General features: G+C 35.6%; 1 protein-coding gene across 7 annotated transcripts in view; it reads right to left on the minus strand.

The window, feature by feature from the left end:
• LOC146459467 (chymotrypsinogen B-like) overlaps nt 1-22552 on the minus strand; it is a 126303-nt gene that overhangs the window by 8756 nt on the left and 94995 nt on the right. For all 7 annotated transcript variants that reach the window (XM_085089395.1, XM_085089397.1, XM_085089399.1 and 4 more), the window contains one exon: nt 20117-20281. In XM_085089395.1, the coding sequence (XP_084945521.1) occupies nt 20117-20281 (165 nt within the window). The remainder of the gene's footprint in view (nt 1-20116; nt 20282-22552) is intronic.

A 22552-nucleotide genomic window follows, 5' to 3' on the forward strand; every position in this document is an offset into this window, starting at 1 on the left:
ATAATAGATCTTCAACAAAATTACACATAAACTACAAAAGAAAAACAAATTCAATTAAGTATGTAGAGTGTACAAACCACCTAAAAGATTTCTAATTTTGTATTTGTAAGTTTCACTTGGGCAATCAGATAGAAACATCAGATTGGCAAACCTTGACTCATGGTTGCTTCAGCTACACTTCTTTTTAGTGAGAACTTCTCATTATAGACACGAGTTTCAGAAAACATCATAGTTAAAAAAAGGCAGTGGTTATAAAGCCTGACAAACGTGTTTGTTACAGACAACAATAGATCTAGAAATTGTGTTAGAGTAACTGACCAATAGAAACGTTACTTGTAAGATATTCAACTGTAGTGTGAACATTAAAACAAAGGATTGTACACGGTCGCGGCCCCTCCAACAAAAATTGCAGCACCATTGCCGTAATACACGGTTTCATAACCAGCTCCTCAACAAACTATGAAAACATCCTGTACTTTTTGCCCACCGGAGTCTGATGCGGTATTGTAGTAACGAGAGCAGGACACCTATCAGAAATGTTAATACGCTGAAATAAGTTAACTACAATGTACATGTTGATATATTGCGACATGTACTCTTCCTTTGGGCTCAACTGTGCCAAGATATGTTGCGATGGAATATGCCGGTTTTCCTGCACATGTACTAGTTGTATCGATTGTGACTGGAATGAAAAATGTTGTTCGGATCATCACGGTTGGAGTGTGCTCTATATGGCGTTCATAACTTTTGTTTGACTGATGATAATTTGCTGCTGGGCTCGCCACTGGGATCCCAATATGTTTATACAGCTGTTTCGACAAAGGTTGTTCAAAAAAGCGTAAAATTAAGCGTACGTGATAATGCCGAGAGGTAGTCTGGGAAACACCCAATAAATTTCAATAAAAACTTTGAATCCATATTGCCTGCCGTCTCATGATCAAGTCTTCGCTGCATGGTGGAGGCATTATGGGTTCTGAGTTTTTATTGAAATGCATATTGCCCGCCATCTCAACAGTGGGGGCAATATGGATTCTGTGCTTTTATCGAAATTTATTGGGTATTTTCCAGACTACCTTTCGGCATTGTCACGTACGCTGTCGAAACAGCTGTATCTTCATGCATTTGCGCGCTTTTTAACTCGTTAATTCGCGCATGCGCAATGAACGAGTTGTAGCAATTGTGGCGTTTTCACTTGGTTGGTGAGTTGTTAACTTTGAAGCATGCGCAGTGATCGTAATGTAGCGGAATTTCACTTTGGCGCTGGTCGAAATAAGCGAATTTTGCGTTTTTGGAAGGGAAACACACCTCTTGGAAACGGTGAATCGAAAGAGAAACTTCTAAGGGATGCTCGAAAGTTTCAACAGCGGAAATCAAGCATTAATGGCGAAGAAATTTTTCTTCGATTTGTGGTTTTATTAGCCCGATGATCGGGCGGATCTCAAATCAACTTTTAATCCGCGGAGTTCCTTGGTAATGTTTAAGTGTTTCTAGGTATACAACACATAAATAATTGCAGGTTTGATTGTGAATTTGTACTGAAATACTATTCTAATAGACCGATTTTTCGTTTTCCGAACAGTTCTTGCAAAATGTTTGAAAAACGTGCTGCGATAAATTCGCTTCAAAATTGACTTCAAATCGCTTGCAAGTCGCCTCCCGGCGAAAATTATACGCTTTTGCTTCTTAGGCCTGTAAAAAGACCTATCTGAATAAATTTTTTATTTAGTAAAGCTTTTTGTCTGTTTTTCTATTTTTATTGTTGAAAATTTGCATCGCAACGCTTGATGTACTTTTATATTTACGTTCACTTGGATAAAGCCAAAATAGCAACTTCAGCAAGGTTAAAACCTTCTCTGGATGTTATAAAACGCGACAAAAGCCGTCGTTTGAACTTAGAATGCTGAAAACAGCAAGATTTAGGTTACGTGGTAGGCAACCAAAATCGTTCACATGTATCAAGTTTCATTCGGCAACAACACGACTCGAGGGAAAAAAATTACGGAGGTTCTTGGAAGAAAAACTGGACGCTTTCTTGTCGATTGGCAACCACGCAAACCACCAAAAAAAGCGCACACGCCCACCTTTGCGTTGCTTCGCGTATCGGAAGGAATCCGAGTGTGTAATTTAATTGTTTAATTGTTTATACATAACGCATTCCTTGTAGCGTAGTTTGATGCGAGTACCGCCTTACGGTTACCACTATTCACTTCTGCATTCATGAGTCACAGGAGCCTTTGATTTATCCTTCGCAAAAGGCTAAAGTCTGGTCGCCGAAAGCTCATTTCGTTAACAATTTTTTAAGCAAAGAAATCTTATTGGCTTTTAATACGTATAATCCTGTTTACTCCTCCATTTTTACTGATATGTTTTGTTTCCAAAAATGGCAGTGACAGGCTTGTTAAAAAATTTGACCTCCAAACAGTGGGAGCTTAAGAGGAAACAGTGGCTTAATTCAACTTTGTGCTACCGGAGAGCGTAGAGTCCCGAAAGTAACGGCCCCCGTTACTTTCGGATTTAGAAGGCCAATCAATAATCTGGTAGTCGCTACTTTCGGATGGTTACCAAACGTTTGTGATTTTTTTAAAGGTCATTCCGTTTATGCATGTTATTAACTCTCCACATGAACAAAGCAAACTGAAACAAAAAAACAAAAACTTAAAAAGGCCCAAAAAGACTCTGTGTAGCGAAAATAATGTTCGTATTATACTGCAACTAATTACTGTATCATTTGACTCCGCTGACACATACAGCTTTTAAGGGATAGTTTCCAGTAGAATTCAATGATGTTTGCAATCAAATCATAAATGATTCTGCAAGTAGCTTAATAAAGAGAAAACTGGCTCATTTTTAAAAATTACCCATAAATCAGCATAAAAACCAAAAAAAAAACTACAAATTAAAATAACCACTACTAGTCCTTAAAAATCCTAAAAATTCAAAAAAAATCGCAAAAAATTCAAAAAAATGGATTACCAAAAACATAATTGCAAAGAACTCCAACAAATCTGCAAAGAACGAAAAATCATTTATGCTTCAAGAATGAGAAAACAAGAGATGATTGAAATTCTCACCCAAAACGACGAAGATCCCACAAAAACTGTCCATTTTGAAGTTCAAACTCGAATGGCAATCTTTTGAAACAACCCCGAACAACGAGAAAAAGCAAGAGAATGTTCACGTCGTTGGCGACAAAATAATCCCGAGAAAGCGAAAGAATATTGGAACAAATGGATGGAACACTTTGAAAACGAAAAAGAACAAAAAGAAAAAGAACTCGCAGAAAGATGGATAAAAAATAATCCTGAAAAAATTAAAAAATATTGGGAAAAATGCAGGGAAAATTATGGAAGAAAAAATATTTCAAATTTCTGTTCTGATGAAGAAAAATGGATAAAAAATGAACTGCAATTTTGATTTTCACAGAATTTCTCTGAAAATCACTCTCTTTTAAAATCATACTCAACATTTTCAATTTCAATTTTTCCACTTCTGGAAGCATTTGCAATTTTGTTTGCTGATATTTGAAGTTTTTCCAACGCTTGTTTTGTTTTGCGAATTCAAGTCCTTCATTTGGTGGCTCAAAAACAAATTTTCTTAATTTTTTTTTTTTCGAAGGAAAACCAAAAGCTTTTTTGAGTTCATCGTTTGTGTATGTCATTTTGTTTTGAATTTTCTTTTCTTTGCCATTTTCAAAAGACTTGCATGAGTTGGATAAACTGTGATTTCATCACTTTTTGAAATAATTTGGTTCAAATAAGCCAATGATGAATCACTGAAAGAAATGTCAAAAAGATCCTTTCGACTCACAAAAATTTTTAATTCAATTTGTTCTTTTACCATTTTATTCAATTTTTAAAAAAATTTGTTAAAAAAAATTCAAAAAAATTTTTTTTTAAAATTTATATAAAATGGATCTGAAAGTCTCAGAATTAAGAGATGAAGCGAAAAGGCTTGGACTCAGAAGATACAGTCATTTGAGAAAAGCAGAATTAATTGATGTAATCAACCAAGCTCGTGAACGAGAACGTGAAAGATCTCGAAACCTCTCACCAATTTTTGATGAACCAGTTCCAGAAATAAATTTACAAATTCTCCAACCAACAAGAGCAGTGGAAAAAAATCCGAAAGAAAGGAGAAGAAAAGAGACTAATGAAGAAAAAAATAGAGAAATCAGAGAACTCGAGGAAATGCTTGGATTGAGAAGACCAACGCAAAGTCTTTTCCTCCAAAAATCAAAATATCATCACCCGAAGAAATCGAGAAAGACAAAAAAATCACAAAAATAAAAGAAATAAACAAGAAAAGAACAAGAGTTACAGAAACAGCAACCGCATTGAGTGGTTTTGCAAGACAATTTCGAATTCAAAAAGAAGGAAATTATGATGAAATGGAATTCATGTAAATTGTCAAACCAGATGTTTTGCAATTGATGAGAGAAAATCGACAAACAAGGGTGAGACTTATTCACAAGAATTGATTTGACCAACGGAAATGTTTTGACTGCGTATCCTTTTTTTTAGTCTCAAACAATTGAAAATCTTGAAGGGACGAATGAACTCGAGAAAATTAAGGCGTGGGTCTCTAGTTACGTACTCAAAAAAGCAAGGGGGTGGTCAATCTTCTGAACATTTAGCCGTAACGTCGTAAGACTTTGGCAACATAATATGCTTACAAATTTCAACATATTGACCTACACAACTTATGCAAATTAGGTCACGTGACCTGTTGCGGCCGAGACATTTATGAAAATATTTGAGCAAAAATGGCACTACTTTTTATTGCCTCCTGAAGGCTGCCGGTAGTTTTGAGACTTTGCCACTGTTAAGCACTTCATTTCTGTGCTCGGGCTTTTTGAATATTTCTTTAATTTTGAAAATAAACGGTATTTTTTACTAGTGCCCAGTCTCTCCAAAGTAAAATTAGCCGTTTATTTTCAAAATTGAGGGAATATTTAAAAAGGTCCGGGCACAGAAATGAAGTGCCTAACAGTGGTAAAGTTTTAAAACTACCGGCAGCCTTCAGGAGGCAATAAAAAGTGGTGCCATTTTTGCTCAAAAGTTTTCTTGAATTTTGCATCCGTAAAAGGTCACGTGACCTAATTTACATAAGTTGTGTATGTCAATATGTTGACATTTGTAAGCATATTATGCTGCTAAAGTCTTATGACGTTACGGCTAAATCTTCAGAAGATTGACCACCCCCTTGCTTTTTTGAGTAAACAACTAGAGACCCATGCCTTAATTTTCTTGAGAATCAGAAATCTTTGACTCACTGATTGAAACAATCGAAGAAAGATTTCAAAATTTCAATCAAGGAGCATCAAACTGGTTTCTTGAAAGAGTTATTTCACCTGAAGTACAAATTACACAATTCATTCCCCTCAGAGGGAGATCATGGATTGCCCTCCCAAAAAAACTAAAAAACAAAAAAGCAATTATCAACATGAAAAATGATGACAATCAATGCTTTAAATGGTGCATCACCAGAGCACTTTTTCCTGCCAAGAAAAACGCAGAAAGAATTGACAAAAATCTCAGAGAAAATTCAAAAAGACTCAATTGGAATGATCTCAAATTTCCAATTGATTTGAAACAAATAAATCATTTTGAAAAACTGAATCAAAACATTTCAATAAATGTTTTTGGTTTTGATGAAAATGTTTATCCTCTAAGGATTTTCAAAGGAGAAAAAAGGCAACACCAACTCAATCTTCTTTTAATTGCTGATGATGTAAAAAAGCATTATTGTCTCATCAAAGACATGAGCAGGCTGTTGTCAAAGCAACTTTCAAAACACAATGGATCAATTTACATTTGTTTCAGATGCTTGAATGCTTTTCAAAAAAAAAAAAAAACTTGAAATTCACCAAGAAATTTGCAAAAGCCATGAATTCATCGAAATGCCAAAAAAGGAAACTTTCATCGAATTCAAAAATCACATTCGCTCACAAAAAATGCCATTTGCCATCTTTGCTGATTTTGAGTCTCTTGTTGAACCAATCAGCGGATGTCAACCAAATCCAAAAAAGTGTTTCACCAACCAGTTTCAAAAACACAAACCTTGTGGGTTTTGTTATCACATCAAATGCTGTTTTGATGAAAACCTTTCAAAAACTGTGACACGTCGAATGAAAAATGAAGAAGAAGACATCTCTCAAATCTTTGTTGAAATGATTGAAGATGATATCACAAGGATTCAAAATATTCCACGAAAACCCTTGATTATGAAACAAAATGATTGGGAAGATTTCAACGAATCAACAAAATGTTGGATCTGCCAGAGAGAATTCGAAGAAGACGACACAAAAAGTCAGAGATCATTGTCATTTCACTGGGAAATTCCGTGGAGCAGCTCACGGCTCATGCAATCTCCGATTCAGAAAGCCAAGATTTACTCCAGTGATTTTTCACAATCTTCAAAACTATGACGCTCATCTTTTCGTCAAAAATCTTGGAAAAACACAAGGAGACATCAGATGCATTCCAAACAAGGAGGAAAAATAAATTTCATTCACAAAAAAAATCGTTGTTGGTTATTACATCGACAAAGAAGGAAACAAACATGAAATAAAACACGACATCAGATTTATTGACAGCTTCAAATTCATGTCATCTTCTCTTGATGCATTGGTCAAGAATCTGGAAAGAGACAAAAAGATTGAAACAAAAAAAAGTCTCCTGAAAGAAAAAATAATTGAAAGAAAAAAAAAACACTGAAAGAACAAAAACTGACTCCAGAAGAAAAAGAAGAACTCGGAGAAAAACTCAACCTTCTTCCAAAAAAAGGAGTTTATCCTTAGGACTTCATGGACAACATCAAAAAATTTCAAGAAACAAAACTTCCACCAAAAGAAGAATTTTTCTCAAAACTCAACGATGAACACATCTCACAACAAGACTTTGAACACGCACAAAACGTTTGGAAAACTTTCAAATGCAAAAACATGGGAGATTTTCACGACCTCTATCTCAAAACAGATGTTCTTCTCCTTGCTGATGTTTTTGAGGAATTCAGAAACGTTTGCCTTGAAAACTACGAGCTTGATCCTGCATGGTATTACACATCACCAGGTCTCGCATGGGATGCCGCTCTCAAGAAAACCAAAGTCAAACTCGAACTTTTGACTGACATTGACATGCTTCAAATGATTGAAAAAGGCACCAGAGGTGGTGTTTCAATGATTTCAAACAGACTCGGAAAAGCAAACAACAAATACATGAAAGATTTCAACCCGGAAAAACCATCAACATTCATCCCTTATCTTGATGCAAACAACCTTTATGGCTGGGCAATGTGTGAGCCTCTTCCAACTGGAGGCTTTTCTTGGGCAGATCCTGAAGAAGATTGGCGAAATTTCCCCTGCATTCTTGAAGTTGACCTTGATTACCCAAAAGAACTTCATGACCTCCACAATGATCTTCCACTGGCCCCAGAGAGAATCATTGTCAACAAAGTTGAAAAACTCATTCCAGCTCTCAACAACAAAGAAAAATATGTGATTCATCACAGAAATCTCAAGGAATATCTTCAAATGGGTCTCAAACTCAAAATGAGTTAACAGAATCATCAAATTCAAAGAAGAACCTTGGTTGAAATCTTATATTGAACTGAACACAAAACTGAGAGCAGAAGGAAAAAATGATTTTGAAAAAGATGTTTTCAAACTCATGAACAATTCTGTTTTCGGAAAGACCATAGGAAACGTCAGGAAAAGGGTTGACATCAAATTGGTCAACAACAGAAAGTCTGCATTAAAATTCGCAGCAAAACCAAACTTTGAAAGTTGCACAATATTCGATGAAAATCTTATTGCAATTCACATGAAAAGAACCACACTGCTCTTTGACAAACCAGTCTTTTGTGGAATGTCAATTCTCGACATCTCAAAAACTCTCATCTTTGACTTTCATTTCAATTACATCAAACCAAAATTTCAAGAAAAAGCAAAACTCCTTTTCACTGACACTGATTCTCTTTGCTATGAAATCGAAACAGATGACTTTTTCCAAGACATTTCCCAAGATGTCAAAGAAAAGTTTGACACATCAAATTTTCCAAAAGATCATCCATCAAACATTCCAACTGGCATCAACAAAAAAGTCATTGGAATGATGAAAGATGAGGCAGGAGGAAAAATCATCGAAGAGTTTGTTGAACTCAGAGCAAAACTTTATTCAATCAAAATGCATGAAAACAAAAAAGAAGAAAAAAAATGCAAAGGAATCAAAAAATCAGTCATCAAAAAAACAATCACACATCAAGATTACAAAGATTGCCTCATTTCAGGAAAAAAACAAATGAGATCCATGAATATCATCAGATCACACAAACACGAAATTTTCACAGAACTAGTCAACAAGATTGCTCTTTCTGCAAATGATGACAAGAGAGTCATCAGAGAGGATGGAATTCACACGTTTGCACATGGACATTTTAAAATAACAAAATGAATCCAGAAAACATTCCATTTAATACATTGATTGTTGGTCCAACAAATTCAGGAAAAACAACTTTTCTTGTGAATCTTCTCAAAGAAAAATTCAATCAGAAATTTGATTTCATTTTCCTGCTTTGTCCAACCTTCATCCACAACAAAACCTGGGACGGTTTTGCTGAGAATGACAAAGATTTTTTCATCATCATCCCAGAACACCATCAAATCGATGAATGGCTCAAACTAATCTCCTTTGCCTTTGAAGGAACAAACACATTGATCATTCTCGATGATTGCGCCTCATCAAAAGATGTGAAAAAAAGGACAAATGAACTTGTGAAACTTGCTTTTTCTGCAAGACATTCAGGAATCAGCGTTTAGGTTCTCACTCAACAAATGTCAAGCATCGCAAAACCTTTCAGAGAAAACATTGCTTCTTTGATTCTTTTTTTCACGCTTTTTTTCAGCAAAAGATATGAAAACAGTCTTCGAAGAATTTGCAGGAGATTTGACAAAAGATGAAAAGAGGAGATTGGTGAAAGAGTTGAAAGAAGTCAAATTTTCTCATCTTGATTTCTCTCTCAGGCATCCTTTTGGTCTCTCTTTGAGTTATTGAAAAAATTTCCATTTCAATTAAAATGGAAATCCAAGAGCAAGAATCAATGGCGCTTTGCGCCGGCTCGGAAGGAGCCATGAAAGAAGTCATGTCACTTCTTGAAACTGAACCCCAACCAATTGAAACAGATCACAGAGAAAATCTTGCAATTTTGGCAGCAAGTGGTCAATGCAAGGAAATGATTGGAGTTGATCTCACACAATATCAAATCAAAAGACTTTCAAAGAAAGATGTTGAAAAATATTTCAAAAGATACGAAGCTTCTTTGTCTTCAAAAACTTGCGGTGCAATTGTTGAAACATTTCTGCAAGCGAGTGCAAAAGCACTTTGTTTTTTTATTTCATTGTCAACAGAGAACTCAATTTGATTGCTGGAAGTCTTTATTTGAAATACGGAAAATACATGGCTGCAGCGAGTGCAAGTCTTTTGGCAGCAAACAGTTTGAAACTTGAAGAAGAACCTGTGAAAGAAATTGAAGAAGAACCTGCGAAAGAACTTGAAAAAGAACCTGTGAAAGAACTTGATAAGAACCTGTAAAGGAACTTGAAGAAGAACTTAAGAATTAATTAGAACTTGATCCAAAAGAAAAGACCAAAAACAGAAATTTTTTTCCGAAAAAAATTTTTTTTCAGAAATTTTTTTTGACAGTGATTATTTGGATCAAATTGAAAAAATTAAAGAAATTTTTGAACAAAAAAATTTGTTGATTTTCCAAAAACTGATTTCATTTGGAAACCAAATGAAATTCAATCAAATCAATCAAAACACTGAAACAATTTCTTTTTCTTTCAAAATTTCATCAACTTTGACTTGAATTGCATAACCATTCAGTTTGTTGCTGCTTGAAAATGATGAAAAACAAACAAAAACAATCCCCCTCATTGCTTTTTTTCTTCTGGTTTTGGCTGATTCATTGGCTTGTTATATTTGTTGAAAAATTGAGTTTTTTCTTTGAGATTCAAGAAAATTGTGTTTCTGATGTTTTTGCATTCAATTCCTGCCAATTCATGAATTTTTTCAATGGGCGAAAAATCATCCAGAGTGAGAAAAAGTTGCAATCCAAATTTACCTTTGAAGATTTGAAACTTTCCCTTGAGTTTCATCTCAAAATTTTCACCGTTGCACTGAATTTTCATGTAATTATGGCCTTTGAAAGTTGCTGGGATCAATTCAAAATGATCATTCGAAAGAGACATATTTTAAATAAAAAAAAAATTTTGTTTGATTTTTTTTCAAAATTTTTTTTGAAAATCTTTTTTAAAAAAAAAATCGTTTTTTTTCTCAAATTTTTTTGAAAATCTTTTTTTCAAAAAATAATTTTTTGAAAATTATCTCATTATAATTTGCATTGATCTCAACAAAAGAAAAAGAGAAATTGAATAACCAAGAAACTTTTGATAGAAAGGAGTTTTTCTCTCATTTTCAACAAGTTTTTCAACATCCTTCAAGATATCCTTTTTGAACCTCATCTCGTGTTTGAGTCTTTCATTGAAAACTTGCATGAGTCTTGTCTTTGTTTTTCCCGTTTGGTTTCGAAAGAAATGAAATGTCGACTCATGATTTTCTTGAAGATTGTCTTTTTCAAGATATTGCTGATGTTTTTGTCTGTTTTCTTCTGATTCATTTTTGAAATAATCCAAAAGCACTTCAAGTTCTTCTTTGTTCAATTTATTCATTTTAAATGAAATGACAAGAAATTGAAAAATCATTTAAAAAAAGAAGCGAACGAAGTGAGCGCGCGAAGCGCACCTGAAAAAATATTAAAATCTCCAGCAAGTTCTGAAAAAAAAGAAGCTCAAAAAAGTTCTGAACAAATCACAACAACAACAAAACAAACAATTCCAAAAAATCCAGGAAGAATTGCAGCTGGAAAAAAACTTGCTGAACACAACAAAAAAGCAAGAGAAGCAAAGAAGAAATCAAACGCAAACACTCAAATCGAAACAAGCAAAAAAGAAAACCCTCCATTAAGTGAAGACGAGAAAAACAAACAAAGCAGCTCATTTTCACTCACTCAAGTGCTGCCAGCATTGTTGTTTCACTTGCAGGATTGTATTACAAGAGGGAAGAATTGAAACGTATTTTCAAAAATGAAAGCAAAGTTGAAAAAGCTCAGAGAGAGTTGATTGATCACATGGTTGAAGTTGAGAGACAAAACATTGAAACAACAAAGCTGCAATCCAAAGATCCAAAAAAAGATTCAAAATGCAAACAAATGGATTAATTTGTTTTCTGAAATAAAATGTCAGACAATAAACTCGTGAAAACATTGACTGATGCTGCAACAATCACTGGATTGGCAGCAGGATTTGGATGGATTGCAAGGAAAGTCATCAAAGAACCAATGACTTCTGATCCTTCCTCAAATCTCATGAATTATGTGAAATTCACTGTCATCATTGCCGCCTCTTTGGCAACAAAAGATTATCTTGAAAAACAAAAAATATTGCCAAGTTAAAATGGCAAGCATCGCAATCATGATTGGAGGAGCATTGATCAATGCAACCGCCTTTGTTGGCGGATCTTATCTCGCAAAATTTCTTTCTGGAGATTCAGAATCAGCCTCACTTGAGGAAAAAAAGAGACACAACCTGGCAGTTGAAAAATATCAAAAAGAACTCGAAAAATATGAAGAAAATCGAGCAAAACTGAATGATTGGATTTTGACCAATGACAGAATCAAAGATGAAGCAAAACAAAATTTCGCAAACACTGACTTTGCTTTGAAGCTCTTCAACAAGGCTCATCAACAAAAAATTGAAAATCTCAAGGAACCCCAATTTTCAGACTTTTTCCAACCAAGCGAATCTCAAAAACAGGGAGAATTGATCTTTGTTGGAATATCAGCTTTGGCTCTTGGATTTGCAGCAAGTCATTTCCTTTAAAATGTCAAACAAAAAATTCTCAAAAATTTATTATTCCCCAAAAGGATATTGGAAAGGACTTGGGGCAGTAAAGAAATTATCAAGAGAATCCGGTGTTCCAGAAGATGAAGCAAAACTTTGGCTCATGAAACAAGCAATCTGGTAAATCTTTCTGCCTGTTCCAAAAAACATTCAAAGACCAACATTTGATGTTGAACTTCCCAATGCAGTTCATCAAGCTGATCTTCTCTTTCTTCCTCACGACAAACTCAGGAGAAAAATTTTCAAGTTCGCCTTGACTGTTGTTGATGATGCAAGCAGATTCAAAGCTGCTGAACCTCTCACTTCAAAAGATTCTTCTGAAGTTTCAAAGGCTTTTCAGAAAATCTATAAAGGACCTTTGAAATGGCCAAAAATTCTTCAAGTTGATCCTGGAAGAGAATTCATGGGTGAAGTAACACGGGAAATGACTAAACATGAAACGAGAATCAGAAGAGGAAATCCAAATGTTCACCGCGATCAAGGAATCGTTGAGAGATTCAATCGAACTTTGGGTGAAAGACTTTTCAGTTTTCAATATTCCCAAGTAATGAACATGAAATCGGGTGAAAGATCAAGAGAATGGGTGAAAAGGCTTCCAGAAGTTGTGAAAGAATTGAACAATGAAACAACTCAATTGGCAGGAAAGAAACCGATTGACGCAATCAAAGAAAAGGTGGTTGATTCAAAGAAACCAAATTATTCAAGACCTGTTGGAAAAAATGAAAAGAGGCTTGATTCTTCAGTGAATGTTAGGTATCTTTTTGCTCCTGGTGAACTTGAAGGAGGTCAAAGAAGAGCAACTGATCCGAATTGGTCTCTGAAAGTTTTTTCGATTGACAGAGCAATTGTGAATGAGAAAGAATCGGTTCTTTATTATTTAAAAAACGGACCAAAAAGAGGATTTGTCAGAGAGGAGTTGATGATTGTTCCTCCTGGAACTGAGTTGCCACCGGTTTGAAAGCGAGCGGAGTGAGCGGAGCGAAGATTTCTTTTGAAAAATCAAAAGAAATCAGTATGCCACACTCTCAAGCTCTTTGTTCAAAATGCTGAATTGCGCATCAGCCAAGATGAATATGTGACATTTGACATTTCCTGAACCACTTGCTGTTCTTTTGATTGACAAATAAACTCCGTCTTTTGTGTTCACCAATCTCATTCCACTTCCATGAAGATCATTGTCTTTCATGCTCCTGAGATCGATGAACAATCCAAACTTGTCCCCAGCGAAGAATTCAGTTGCGTTCATTGAGGAGTTTTCCTTTCCAAATCTTCTGAAAGCTTCGTCAAACATGTCTCTCGTTTTCATGCCTTAACTGAAAATCTTGTTTTAAACTCCGTTGACGTCAACTTTCACCTCTGTGATGTCAGGATTGAATGTTTTTTCTGTGTCTCTTGCACCTGCTGTGAAGGGTTCAAAGAAAAGGAGGAGGATTCCCTTCATTGATCTTCTTGGGACATTGATTGATTCGTTGATGATTGTGTCTGTTCCCTTTGCAATTGTGATTGTTTTGTGATGAGTGACATGCTCAAACATGAAACGATCTCCGTTGAGAAGATTTGAATTGACTTCATCTGAAAGCTTTTTGCTTTGAAGGACCTCATATTCAAGCTGAATGTTTGTCAATTCATATGCAAGTTTTGTTGCGTCAGATCCCTTCACAACACCGCTTGCAGGGGCAAGGGTCAACTCAAAAACCAGTTCATCAGACAAGGCTCTTGGATAAAAGACTCCATGCTCTTTTAGAATTTCGTGATCAAGTCTGATTCTGTATTTGTTTTTTAAGATTTCATTCAGTTTTTTCTCCTTGTCAACTGAAGAAGTTGGTTTGTCTCCAGCAATGCATCTGATTTTTGAGAGATTATCAGATTGAATCCCTTCACTCAACATGTTTTCTCTTTCATGTTTTGTCAAAAAGAGATCTTCCCAGAGTTTGAAAAGATCCCAACCGTCTGTGTCAACAAGAATTTCTCCAGCAAACTTGATTTTCAATTTGGAAACCAATGCTCTTGAAACATTTTTCACCAGAAAATTATTTGCATGACCACTCACACCCAAATCAAAAATCAACGCGAGTGCATCTGGAACCAAGACTGTTCCCTCATGAAGCTTTGGAACTGGAGCCCTGAGTGTTTCACCTGGTGAAGCTTTGTTTGGATTGAATGTGACTCTGTGAACAGTTCTGTCTGCCTTCAGAGCGTTTGATGTTTTTTTCTCAAATTTCGGATTGATTTTTTCGCCGACTTCCATTTTTAATAGAAATATTTTAAAATGACAGAATTTGATGAAAAAGATCCATTATTGAATCATGAAGATGATGATGACGAAGATTCTGATGAAGAAGTAAATGATCCTTTCGAAACAGGAGGAGGATCATCAGAACCAAGTGAAAGTACTCTAATGACAACAATGAGCAGAAATTATAGAAAAGAAGGAGCAAGACCAAAAAATGCAGAATCATCTTTCATTGAAACTCAAGGTCGACAAACGTGGGAAAAATCACAATCCCTCACAAAAGATGCATGGGATGAACTCAGTTTATTTTACCCAAATGCAGAAGATGATAAACTTCAAGCTTCGTATTTCAAAGATAGGATAGAAGTCAGGATAAAAAAAGTGGAAAACCATTTTACCCATTGATGACCAAAGAGCAAACAACAGGAAAAGAAATATTAAACCCAAAACTACCAAAAGAAATATTATCTGCTTTGGGATCCGATGCTGAATCTTTGATCGCTCAGGATAATTCTAAAATAAGAGAAAACCAGCAGATACTGAGAGAAGCAGAAAAACAATTAAAAAAAGCATAAAAGATCGCTGCAGAACTCCAAAATAATGCTCAAGAAATCAGAGATTTGAGAAGCAAAATCGAAAGAGCACAAGCCAGAATTGATGCACTGCAACAAGAACATGGCTCAAGTCTTGAAAATGAAACAGAATTGCAAAGACTGAAGCAACTAAAAAAGAATTTACAAAACGATTTTGAAAATGCAAAAAAGAAAATGTGGCTTTGCAGAAACAAGTGAAAGCCAAAGAGAATGAACAAGCAAAGGTTGACAAACTCAGAGCTGATATTGCAAAGCAACAAAAAGAAAGAAACACAATTGAAAAAAAACTCAACACAACAAAAACCATTGATGAATTGAATGAACAAGAGGCTGAACTAAACAAACAAATTGAAAATGACAAATTGATCCTCGAAGATGAAAACACTTCTTCCCAGATGAGAGCAGAAGTTGAGGCAAGAGTTGCAGAAAATGAAGAGGAGCTTGCCAGATTGAGAACAGAAATTGAAAAAAGAGAAACAGCCTTGCCTCTTCGAGAAAAAAATCAAAAACATTTTCAAAAGATATGGATTCACAGTTGCTGCTGTTTTCCTTGCTGTTGGCACAACAATCGGTGTGATTGTGAGTGCACTCACAAATGGACTCAAATCTGTTGCCAAAGGAGTTGGAAATGGTTTGAAAGATCTTGGAAAAAAGATTGGTCAACTTCTTCCTGGATTGATTGGTTCAATCGTCAGTTTCATCTTCAAAACTGCAGGACAAGTTGTTGGATTCCTTGGAAAAAATGCTTGGCTTTTGATTCTTGCTGTTGCAGTTTTCATGGTTGAAAGGATTCAAAAGAAAATGAAAAATTGAGTCCAATCCATTGGATTGAACTCAACGAAAAAATCGCAGAATGGCAAATGCTCCAAGTGATGCTGCAATAATAAGACCAGATTTCAAAGTTTCATGGTTTGATTCTTCTTTTTTTTCACTTTCATTTGATTCCTGAAGTTTTTTTGTGACTGTTGATGAATCCAAAGGCAGTGGTTTTGTTTTTTTGTTTTCATTTTCAATTGGATTTGAAGGATGTGAAGTCGGTCTGTTGTTTTTTGAAGGTCCTCCATCCATCATCCTGACTCCAACTTTTTCCAAGTCAAGATTGACATCAGAGTTGACTCCGAGTTTCATGTTTCCAGTTGCTTTTTTCAGATTGTTGTTGTATCCAACTGTGCTTTGAGTGTTAAGGGCAAGATTTGAAGGCATCAACCATGTTCCGGGTGAGATGGCAAGATCAAGCCTGACTTTTGCCTCATCAATCGCAAGTTGAAATCTTTGGATGGATCTTTGGAAATCTTTCTGCATCTTCCATGAAGATGAGAAATTCTCTTTGAGCTTCCTTTGCCCCTCCAAATTCACCCAGGATTGATGATCTGACGTTGACTTGTGCTCCAAGAATGCAGTAAACGAATGCTTCAATGGATTGATTGAGTCTTGCCATTCCTGCTTGAGAAAGTCCATTGAGAGGTCCGTTTGGCATGAACAATTCAAACTGTTTGTCAGCTCCTTGATCGTTTCTGATGAAATCAATTTTGTTTCCTTTTTCGTCAGTTCCACCTTCATCTGAGAATCTTTGACTTGATGGGTTTTGAAGGGTTGCTGGGGGATAAGTCCAATGCTTTTGTGCAAAGTCTCCTTCTCCTGGATAAAAGATGTTCGCGAAACCGAGTCCAAAATTTTGACCGAAAGTGAATTTGAAATCTGCGTTTGGTGAAATTTTGAAATTCTGCACAGATTCTCTTGAATGAAGGAATGTCGAATTTGTTTTCAGTTTGACTGAATGTGGGGTCACCTGGAAGAGCAGATTCACTTTGAATTCCTCCCATTTCAAAGAGAATCCTTCTTGTTGTGAAATAAATGTGGAAAAGAAGGAAAGATTTGATTTGAGGAGGGGGAGAGTTGACGAGATTTCTTGAGATTCCAGATGCTGTTGTTGCACACCAAAAAGCAAAGTTGAGTTGTTGTGGCCAATGGTCCATGCTTGGTTGATTCAGCCATTTTCTCGATTCTTTTCCAGTTTTGTGGGTGATCTTTGTTTTCGTGAATATTTCTCTGAATTTTGTTGTGAAGCTTTCGTTTGGTTTCACCAAAAATTTGATTGGTTGATTGAGGATTTCCCCAAAAGATTCGGGGATTTTGTCAGAAAATGGAACAGCAGGAACTGAATTTGAAGGATTTGAATTGAGAATGAGTTCAGGAGGAAAGCCACCAAATCCAAGAGCTTTCTTCATTTCATCAGACCAATCTTTGGGGTTGGGTGAAACAATTTTCCAAAATTGATTTGGAATAACAATGTAATTTATTTCGGTTGTTGCATGTGTTTTGTCGGTGAAATCAACTTCTGCAACAAATTTGCTGAGGTCAGCGTTGGGAAATTTGGCTTTGAAGTTTCTCCATGCTTTTTCTTTTGCTTGGTTGGAAAGTTTTTTGCTTCTGGGCTGGTTTGAATCCATTTCAACAAGTTTTCCATTTTTTATCTTTTGAAAAGAAAATGGTTGTTTTGACTTTCTTGCTGAATTCAAATGATGAAACAATTTGGCTTGATGAGCCAATCGAAAATTTTGAGTTCATCCGGATGACCAATTGCTCTTTTTATAATTCTTGGTACAATTTGAAAAAGAGAGGAGAAATCACCGTGATTGATAATAAAAACGTTCGTTCTGTCAATAGAATTAATCCTGGATATTTCAGTCTTCACGCAATCGGAAAAGAAATAAAAAAAATATTTGAAAAAGAAAACATCGAAGTAATTCTTGGTGATGAAAGGGGTTCAATTGTGATTGAAAATCCTGGCAAAAAAGTTATTTTTGATCGTGAACTGTCTTATCTTCTTGGCTTCAATCAGAAAGACCAACGGCACACTCTGAAAGATGGAGTGCCCATCATCAATCGTTTGTTTTCATTCAATAACATCCTCATCAGCTGCGATCTCGTGGATAAAAACGAAAATTTTTTCAATGGAAAACCTTCAACTGTTTTGACGTGTTTTGATATTAGTGGACAGCCTTACGAAAGACAATTATTCTATTCAAAAAATATTCCGTTTCAAAAAATAGCAGGTGGAAAAAAAGTTATCAATTCTTTGCGAATCACAGTGACAGAAGAAAATGGTGAGGTCATCGATTTTAATGGACTTCCGTTGAGATTTGAATTTGAAATTATTTGAGATCTTTAATAAAATGAGTGAACAAAATATCATTCCAAGTGCGCCACAACTTAATCCTTCTCTCGAAGCAAACGAAGTGGGCGCGGAATTCAGATTGAAAAAGATTTGTGATTGTCAAAAACAGCTTGAGGATGAAATTTCACATTACAAGCAAGTCAGCAAAAAATACAAGAGAGCAAAATCAGTCGCTTCAAAAATAGCATCTGTTTCAGTTTTTTTGACAACCTTGTTGGCATCAAGCAGTGTCGCAACTTCGTTGAGCGGAATCGGAATTGCCGTCCGTGTTCCTTTGAGTTTGACTGCATTGGTTGCGACACTCGTCTCATCGGCTTCAATGGCTGGAAGTGCGAATTTTGAAAGAAAAGTGAGAAAACATGAAAAAACCGTTTCTCTCGCTGAATCGTCGCTTTTGTCAATGAGTCGTTTGATTTCAAAAGCTTTAAAGGATGGATTTATTTCTGATGGTGAGTTTGACTCGATTTTGCGAGAAATCGAAAAATATTTTTCGATGAAAGAGCGCCTTCGAAATAAACAAAGGAAGGATTCGACAGTGAAAAGCGAATCGACGAATCCAGTTGATGTTGATGCCTTAAAAGAGGAAATTAAAAAAAAAATATCAAAGAAAACTCGGATCCCTTCTCGACGTTCGGAACTGAGAGTTGAATTTGAGAAGCGAGCGGGTGGGTTTTCATTGTTTTTTTTGCGAGAAAAAAATTAAAAGAGCGAGTAATTTACATATCCAAAAAAGATATGTAAATTTTAGTTTTGTAAAAAATAAACATTACAAGCGTGTTAAATAAAAATCATTTTATTCGGTTTCTAAGGCATTGTTTTCTTGGCAACGGCGGACATTTATGGCCGCTGTTTCTAAGGCATTGTTTTCTTGGCAACGATAAAAAGAACATTTTTCAAGTTGTTTGTGGCCAAAATTTGTTAGCACCGGAAGTTTTTACTTTTGACTTCCTCAAAAGCCTTGAGGCAATATTTGAATTCGCCACAAGAAAAAAAGCGATAAATGGAATAAATCTTTGCGCGGTTGGAATTGCAAATGCTTGCAGAAGTGGAAAAATTGAAATTGAAAATGTTGAGTATGTTTCAAAAGAGAGTGATTTTCAGAGAATGTCTCTAGAAATCAAAATTGCAGTTCATTTTTTATCCATTTTTCTTCATCAGAAGAGAAATTTAAAATATTTTTTCTTCCACAATTTTCCCTGAATTTTTCCCAATATTCTTTCACTTTTTCAGGATTATTTTTTTATTCATCTTTCTGCGAGTTCTTTTTCTTTTTGTTCTTTTTCGTTTTCAATGTGTTCCATCCATTTGTTCCAATATTCTTTCGCTTTCTCGGGATTATTTTGTCGCCAACGACGTGAACATTCTCTTGCTTTTTCTCGTTGTTCGGGGTTGTTTCGAAAGATTGCCATTCGAGTTTGAACTTCAAAATGGACATTTTTTGTGGGATCTTGGTCGTTTTGGGTGAGAATTTCAATCATCTCTTGTTTTCTCATTTTTGAAGAATAAATGATTTTTCGTTCTTTGCAGATTTGTTGGAGTTCTTTACAATTCTGTTTTTGGTAATCCATTTTATTTGGAAATTTTTTTTGAGTTTTTTGGGATTTTTTTGAATTTTTAGGATTTTTTAAGGACTAGTAGTGGTTATTTTAATTTCTAGTTTTTTTTTTTGGTTTTTATGCTGATTTATGGGTAATTTTTAAAAATGAGCCAGTTTTCTCTTTTTTAAGCTACTCTGCACGTTGTTTAGTCCTACACTAAGGCTGTTCAATCCGCATTACACTTAAAAGCAGAGGGTTTCTCTTTAGTAATTTCTTTAAATTTGGAAGACCGTTCTAAAAAGGCATTGTAAGTCGATCGAAATGGACACAATTTATTTGCAGGAAGGTATTATAGAGTCAAAAAGTACTACTCGAAACGTTATATCAAATACAATACGGTATTTTATTGCGGTTGAGTTGTCATTTTCGAAGGGCCGCTACTTTCGGGATGGGGGGGGGGGGGGGGCGTTACTTTCGGAATTCAACTGTTTTCAAAGGAAAACTGTGAGGGTATGGATTGAAAGAAATCAGAGAGCTACAAATTTGATATTTTAGTGCTGGGGTGTACAGGATAGTGTGAAAAGATTGCTGTAAAACTTAATGAATTATTTTAACAACCTGGAGAGCAAGAAGCGTTGTATTCACAGCGGTTTGTTGTCTTGTTGAACTTCAACTTAGCCGGACAGGGCATTCTATACAGGGACCCATTTGAACAGGCGATATATCCATAGCAGTTGTCGGGATCTGCGTAGTTACCATTGGCTTTCCCATCGCAGAAACCTCCTAAAACAACGATAAAAACTGTTAGATAACTAGCAGGCAAGTTTCTCAGTCACACTAACATCTTTTTCCTCGTGGGGAGAGCAAAACAAAATCAAGAAAAAAGAGGGGAAACAAAGCTAACAAGATTTTATAGCATGTTTACTAAACGTTTAAAAAGAAAAACAAAAACAAACAAATAAACCAAGATGAAATAGATGGCTATGAGGGGATTTGTTATACAAGCCTGTTACCAGAGGTGTTACACCTAATACAGTATAGGAATTTGCATGATTTTCAGTTGTGATTTTCGGCTGTTCTACCCATACCTGAAATACTGCAACAGATATTTTTTGTGCAAGTACTTATTCAACAAGGCTTCAAGGTATTTACAAAATTTAAAAAAAGGTTGTTAGAATTATGACATTTTCTAAATATAGACAGAAATGAAAGCCACTATTTCTGTCGTTAGAACTACTGAATATATATGAGTTAAATATTTATCAGATAGTCTCATTTATGTATTCTCACTGTTCTCACTATCATGGAAACTTGCCTTTAGCTTTCACAGATTACTTTTCAAGGAATGACACTATTGATAAGCATAATAATAGATCTTCAACAAAATTACACATAAACTACAAAAGAAAAAAAAATTTCAATTAAGTATGTAGCGTGTACAAACCACCTAAAAGATTTCTAATTTTGTATTTGTAAGTTTCACTTGGGCAATCAGATAGAAACATCAGATTGACAAACCTTGACTCATGGTTGCTTCAGCTACACTTCTTTTTAGTGAGAACTTCTCATTATTGACACGAGTTTCAGAAAACATCATAGTTAAAAAAAGGCAGTAGTTATAAAGCCTGACAAACGTGTTTGTTACAGACAGCAATAGATCTAGAAATGTGTTAGAGTAACTGACCAATAGAAACGTTACTTGTAAGATATTCAACTGTAGTGTGAACATTAAAACAAAGGATTGTACACGGTCGCGGCCCCTCCAACAAAAATTGCAGCACCATTGCCGTAATACACGGTTTCATAACCAGTTCCTCAACAAACTATGAAAACATCCTGTACTTTTTGGCCACCCGAGTCTGATGCGGTATTGTAGTAACGAGAGCAGGACACCTATCAGAAATGTTAATACGCTGAAATAAGTTAACTACAATGTACATGTTGATATATTGCGACATGTACTCTTCCTTTGGGCTCAACTGTGCCAAGATATGTTGCGATGGAATATGCCGGTTTTCCTGCACATGTACTAGTTGTATCGATTGTGACTGGAATGAAAAATGTTGTTCGGATCATCACGGTTGGAGTGTGCTCTATATGGCGTTCATAACTTTTGTTTGACTGATGATAATTTGCTGCTGGGCTCGCCACTGGGATCCCAATATGTTTATACAGCTGTTTCGACAAAGGTTGTTCAAAAAAGCGTAAAATTAAGCGTACGTGATAATGCCGAGAGGTAGTCTGGGAAACACCCAATAAATTTCAATAAAAACTTTGAATCCATATTGCCTGCCGTCTCATGATCAAGTCTTCGCTGCATGGTGGAGGCATTATGGGTTCTGAGTTTTTATTGAAATGCATATTGCCCGCCATCTCAACAGTGGGGGCAATATGGATTCTGTGCTTTAATCGAAATGTATTGGGTATTTTCCAGACTACCTTTCGGCATTGTAACGTACGCTGTCGAGACAGCTGTATATTCATGCATTTGCGCGCTTTTTAACTCGTTAATTCGCGCATGCGCAATGAACGAGTTATAGCAATTGTGGCGTTTTCACTTGGTTGGTGAGTTGTTAACTTTGAAGTATTCGCAGTGATCGTAATGTAGCAGAATTTCACTCTGGCGCTGGTCGAAATAAGCGAATTTTGCGTTTTTGGAAGGGAAACACACCTCTTGGAAACGGTGAATCGAAAGAGAAACTTCTAAGGGATGCTCGAAAGTTTCAACAGCGGAAATCAAGCATTAATGGCGAAGAAATTTTTCTTCGATTTGTGGTTTTATTAGCCCGATGATCGGGCGGATCTCAAATCAACTTTTAATCCGCGGAGTTCCTTGGTAATGTTTAAGTGTTTCTAGGAATACAACACACAAATAATTACAGGTTTGATTGTGAATTTGTACTGAAATACTATTCTAATAGACCGATTTTTCGTTTTCCGAACAGTTCTTGCAAAATGTTTGAAAAACGTGCTGCGATAAATTCGCTTCAAAATTGACTTCAAATCGCTTGCAAGTCGCCTCCCGGCGAAAATTATACGCTTTTGCTTCTTAGG

Source organism: Pavona decussata, unplaced genomic scaffold (genome assembly GCF_977016875.1).
Source record: "Pavona decussata unplaced genomic scaffold, jaPavDecu1.1 SCAFFOLD_219, whole genome shotgun sequence".
NCBI classification, from domain to species: Eukaryota; Metazoa; Cnidaria; class Anthozoa; order Scleractinia; family Agariciidae; genus Pavona; species Pavona decussata.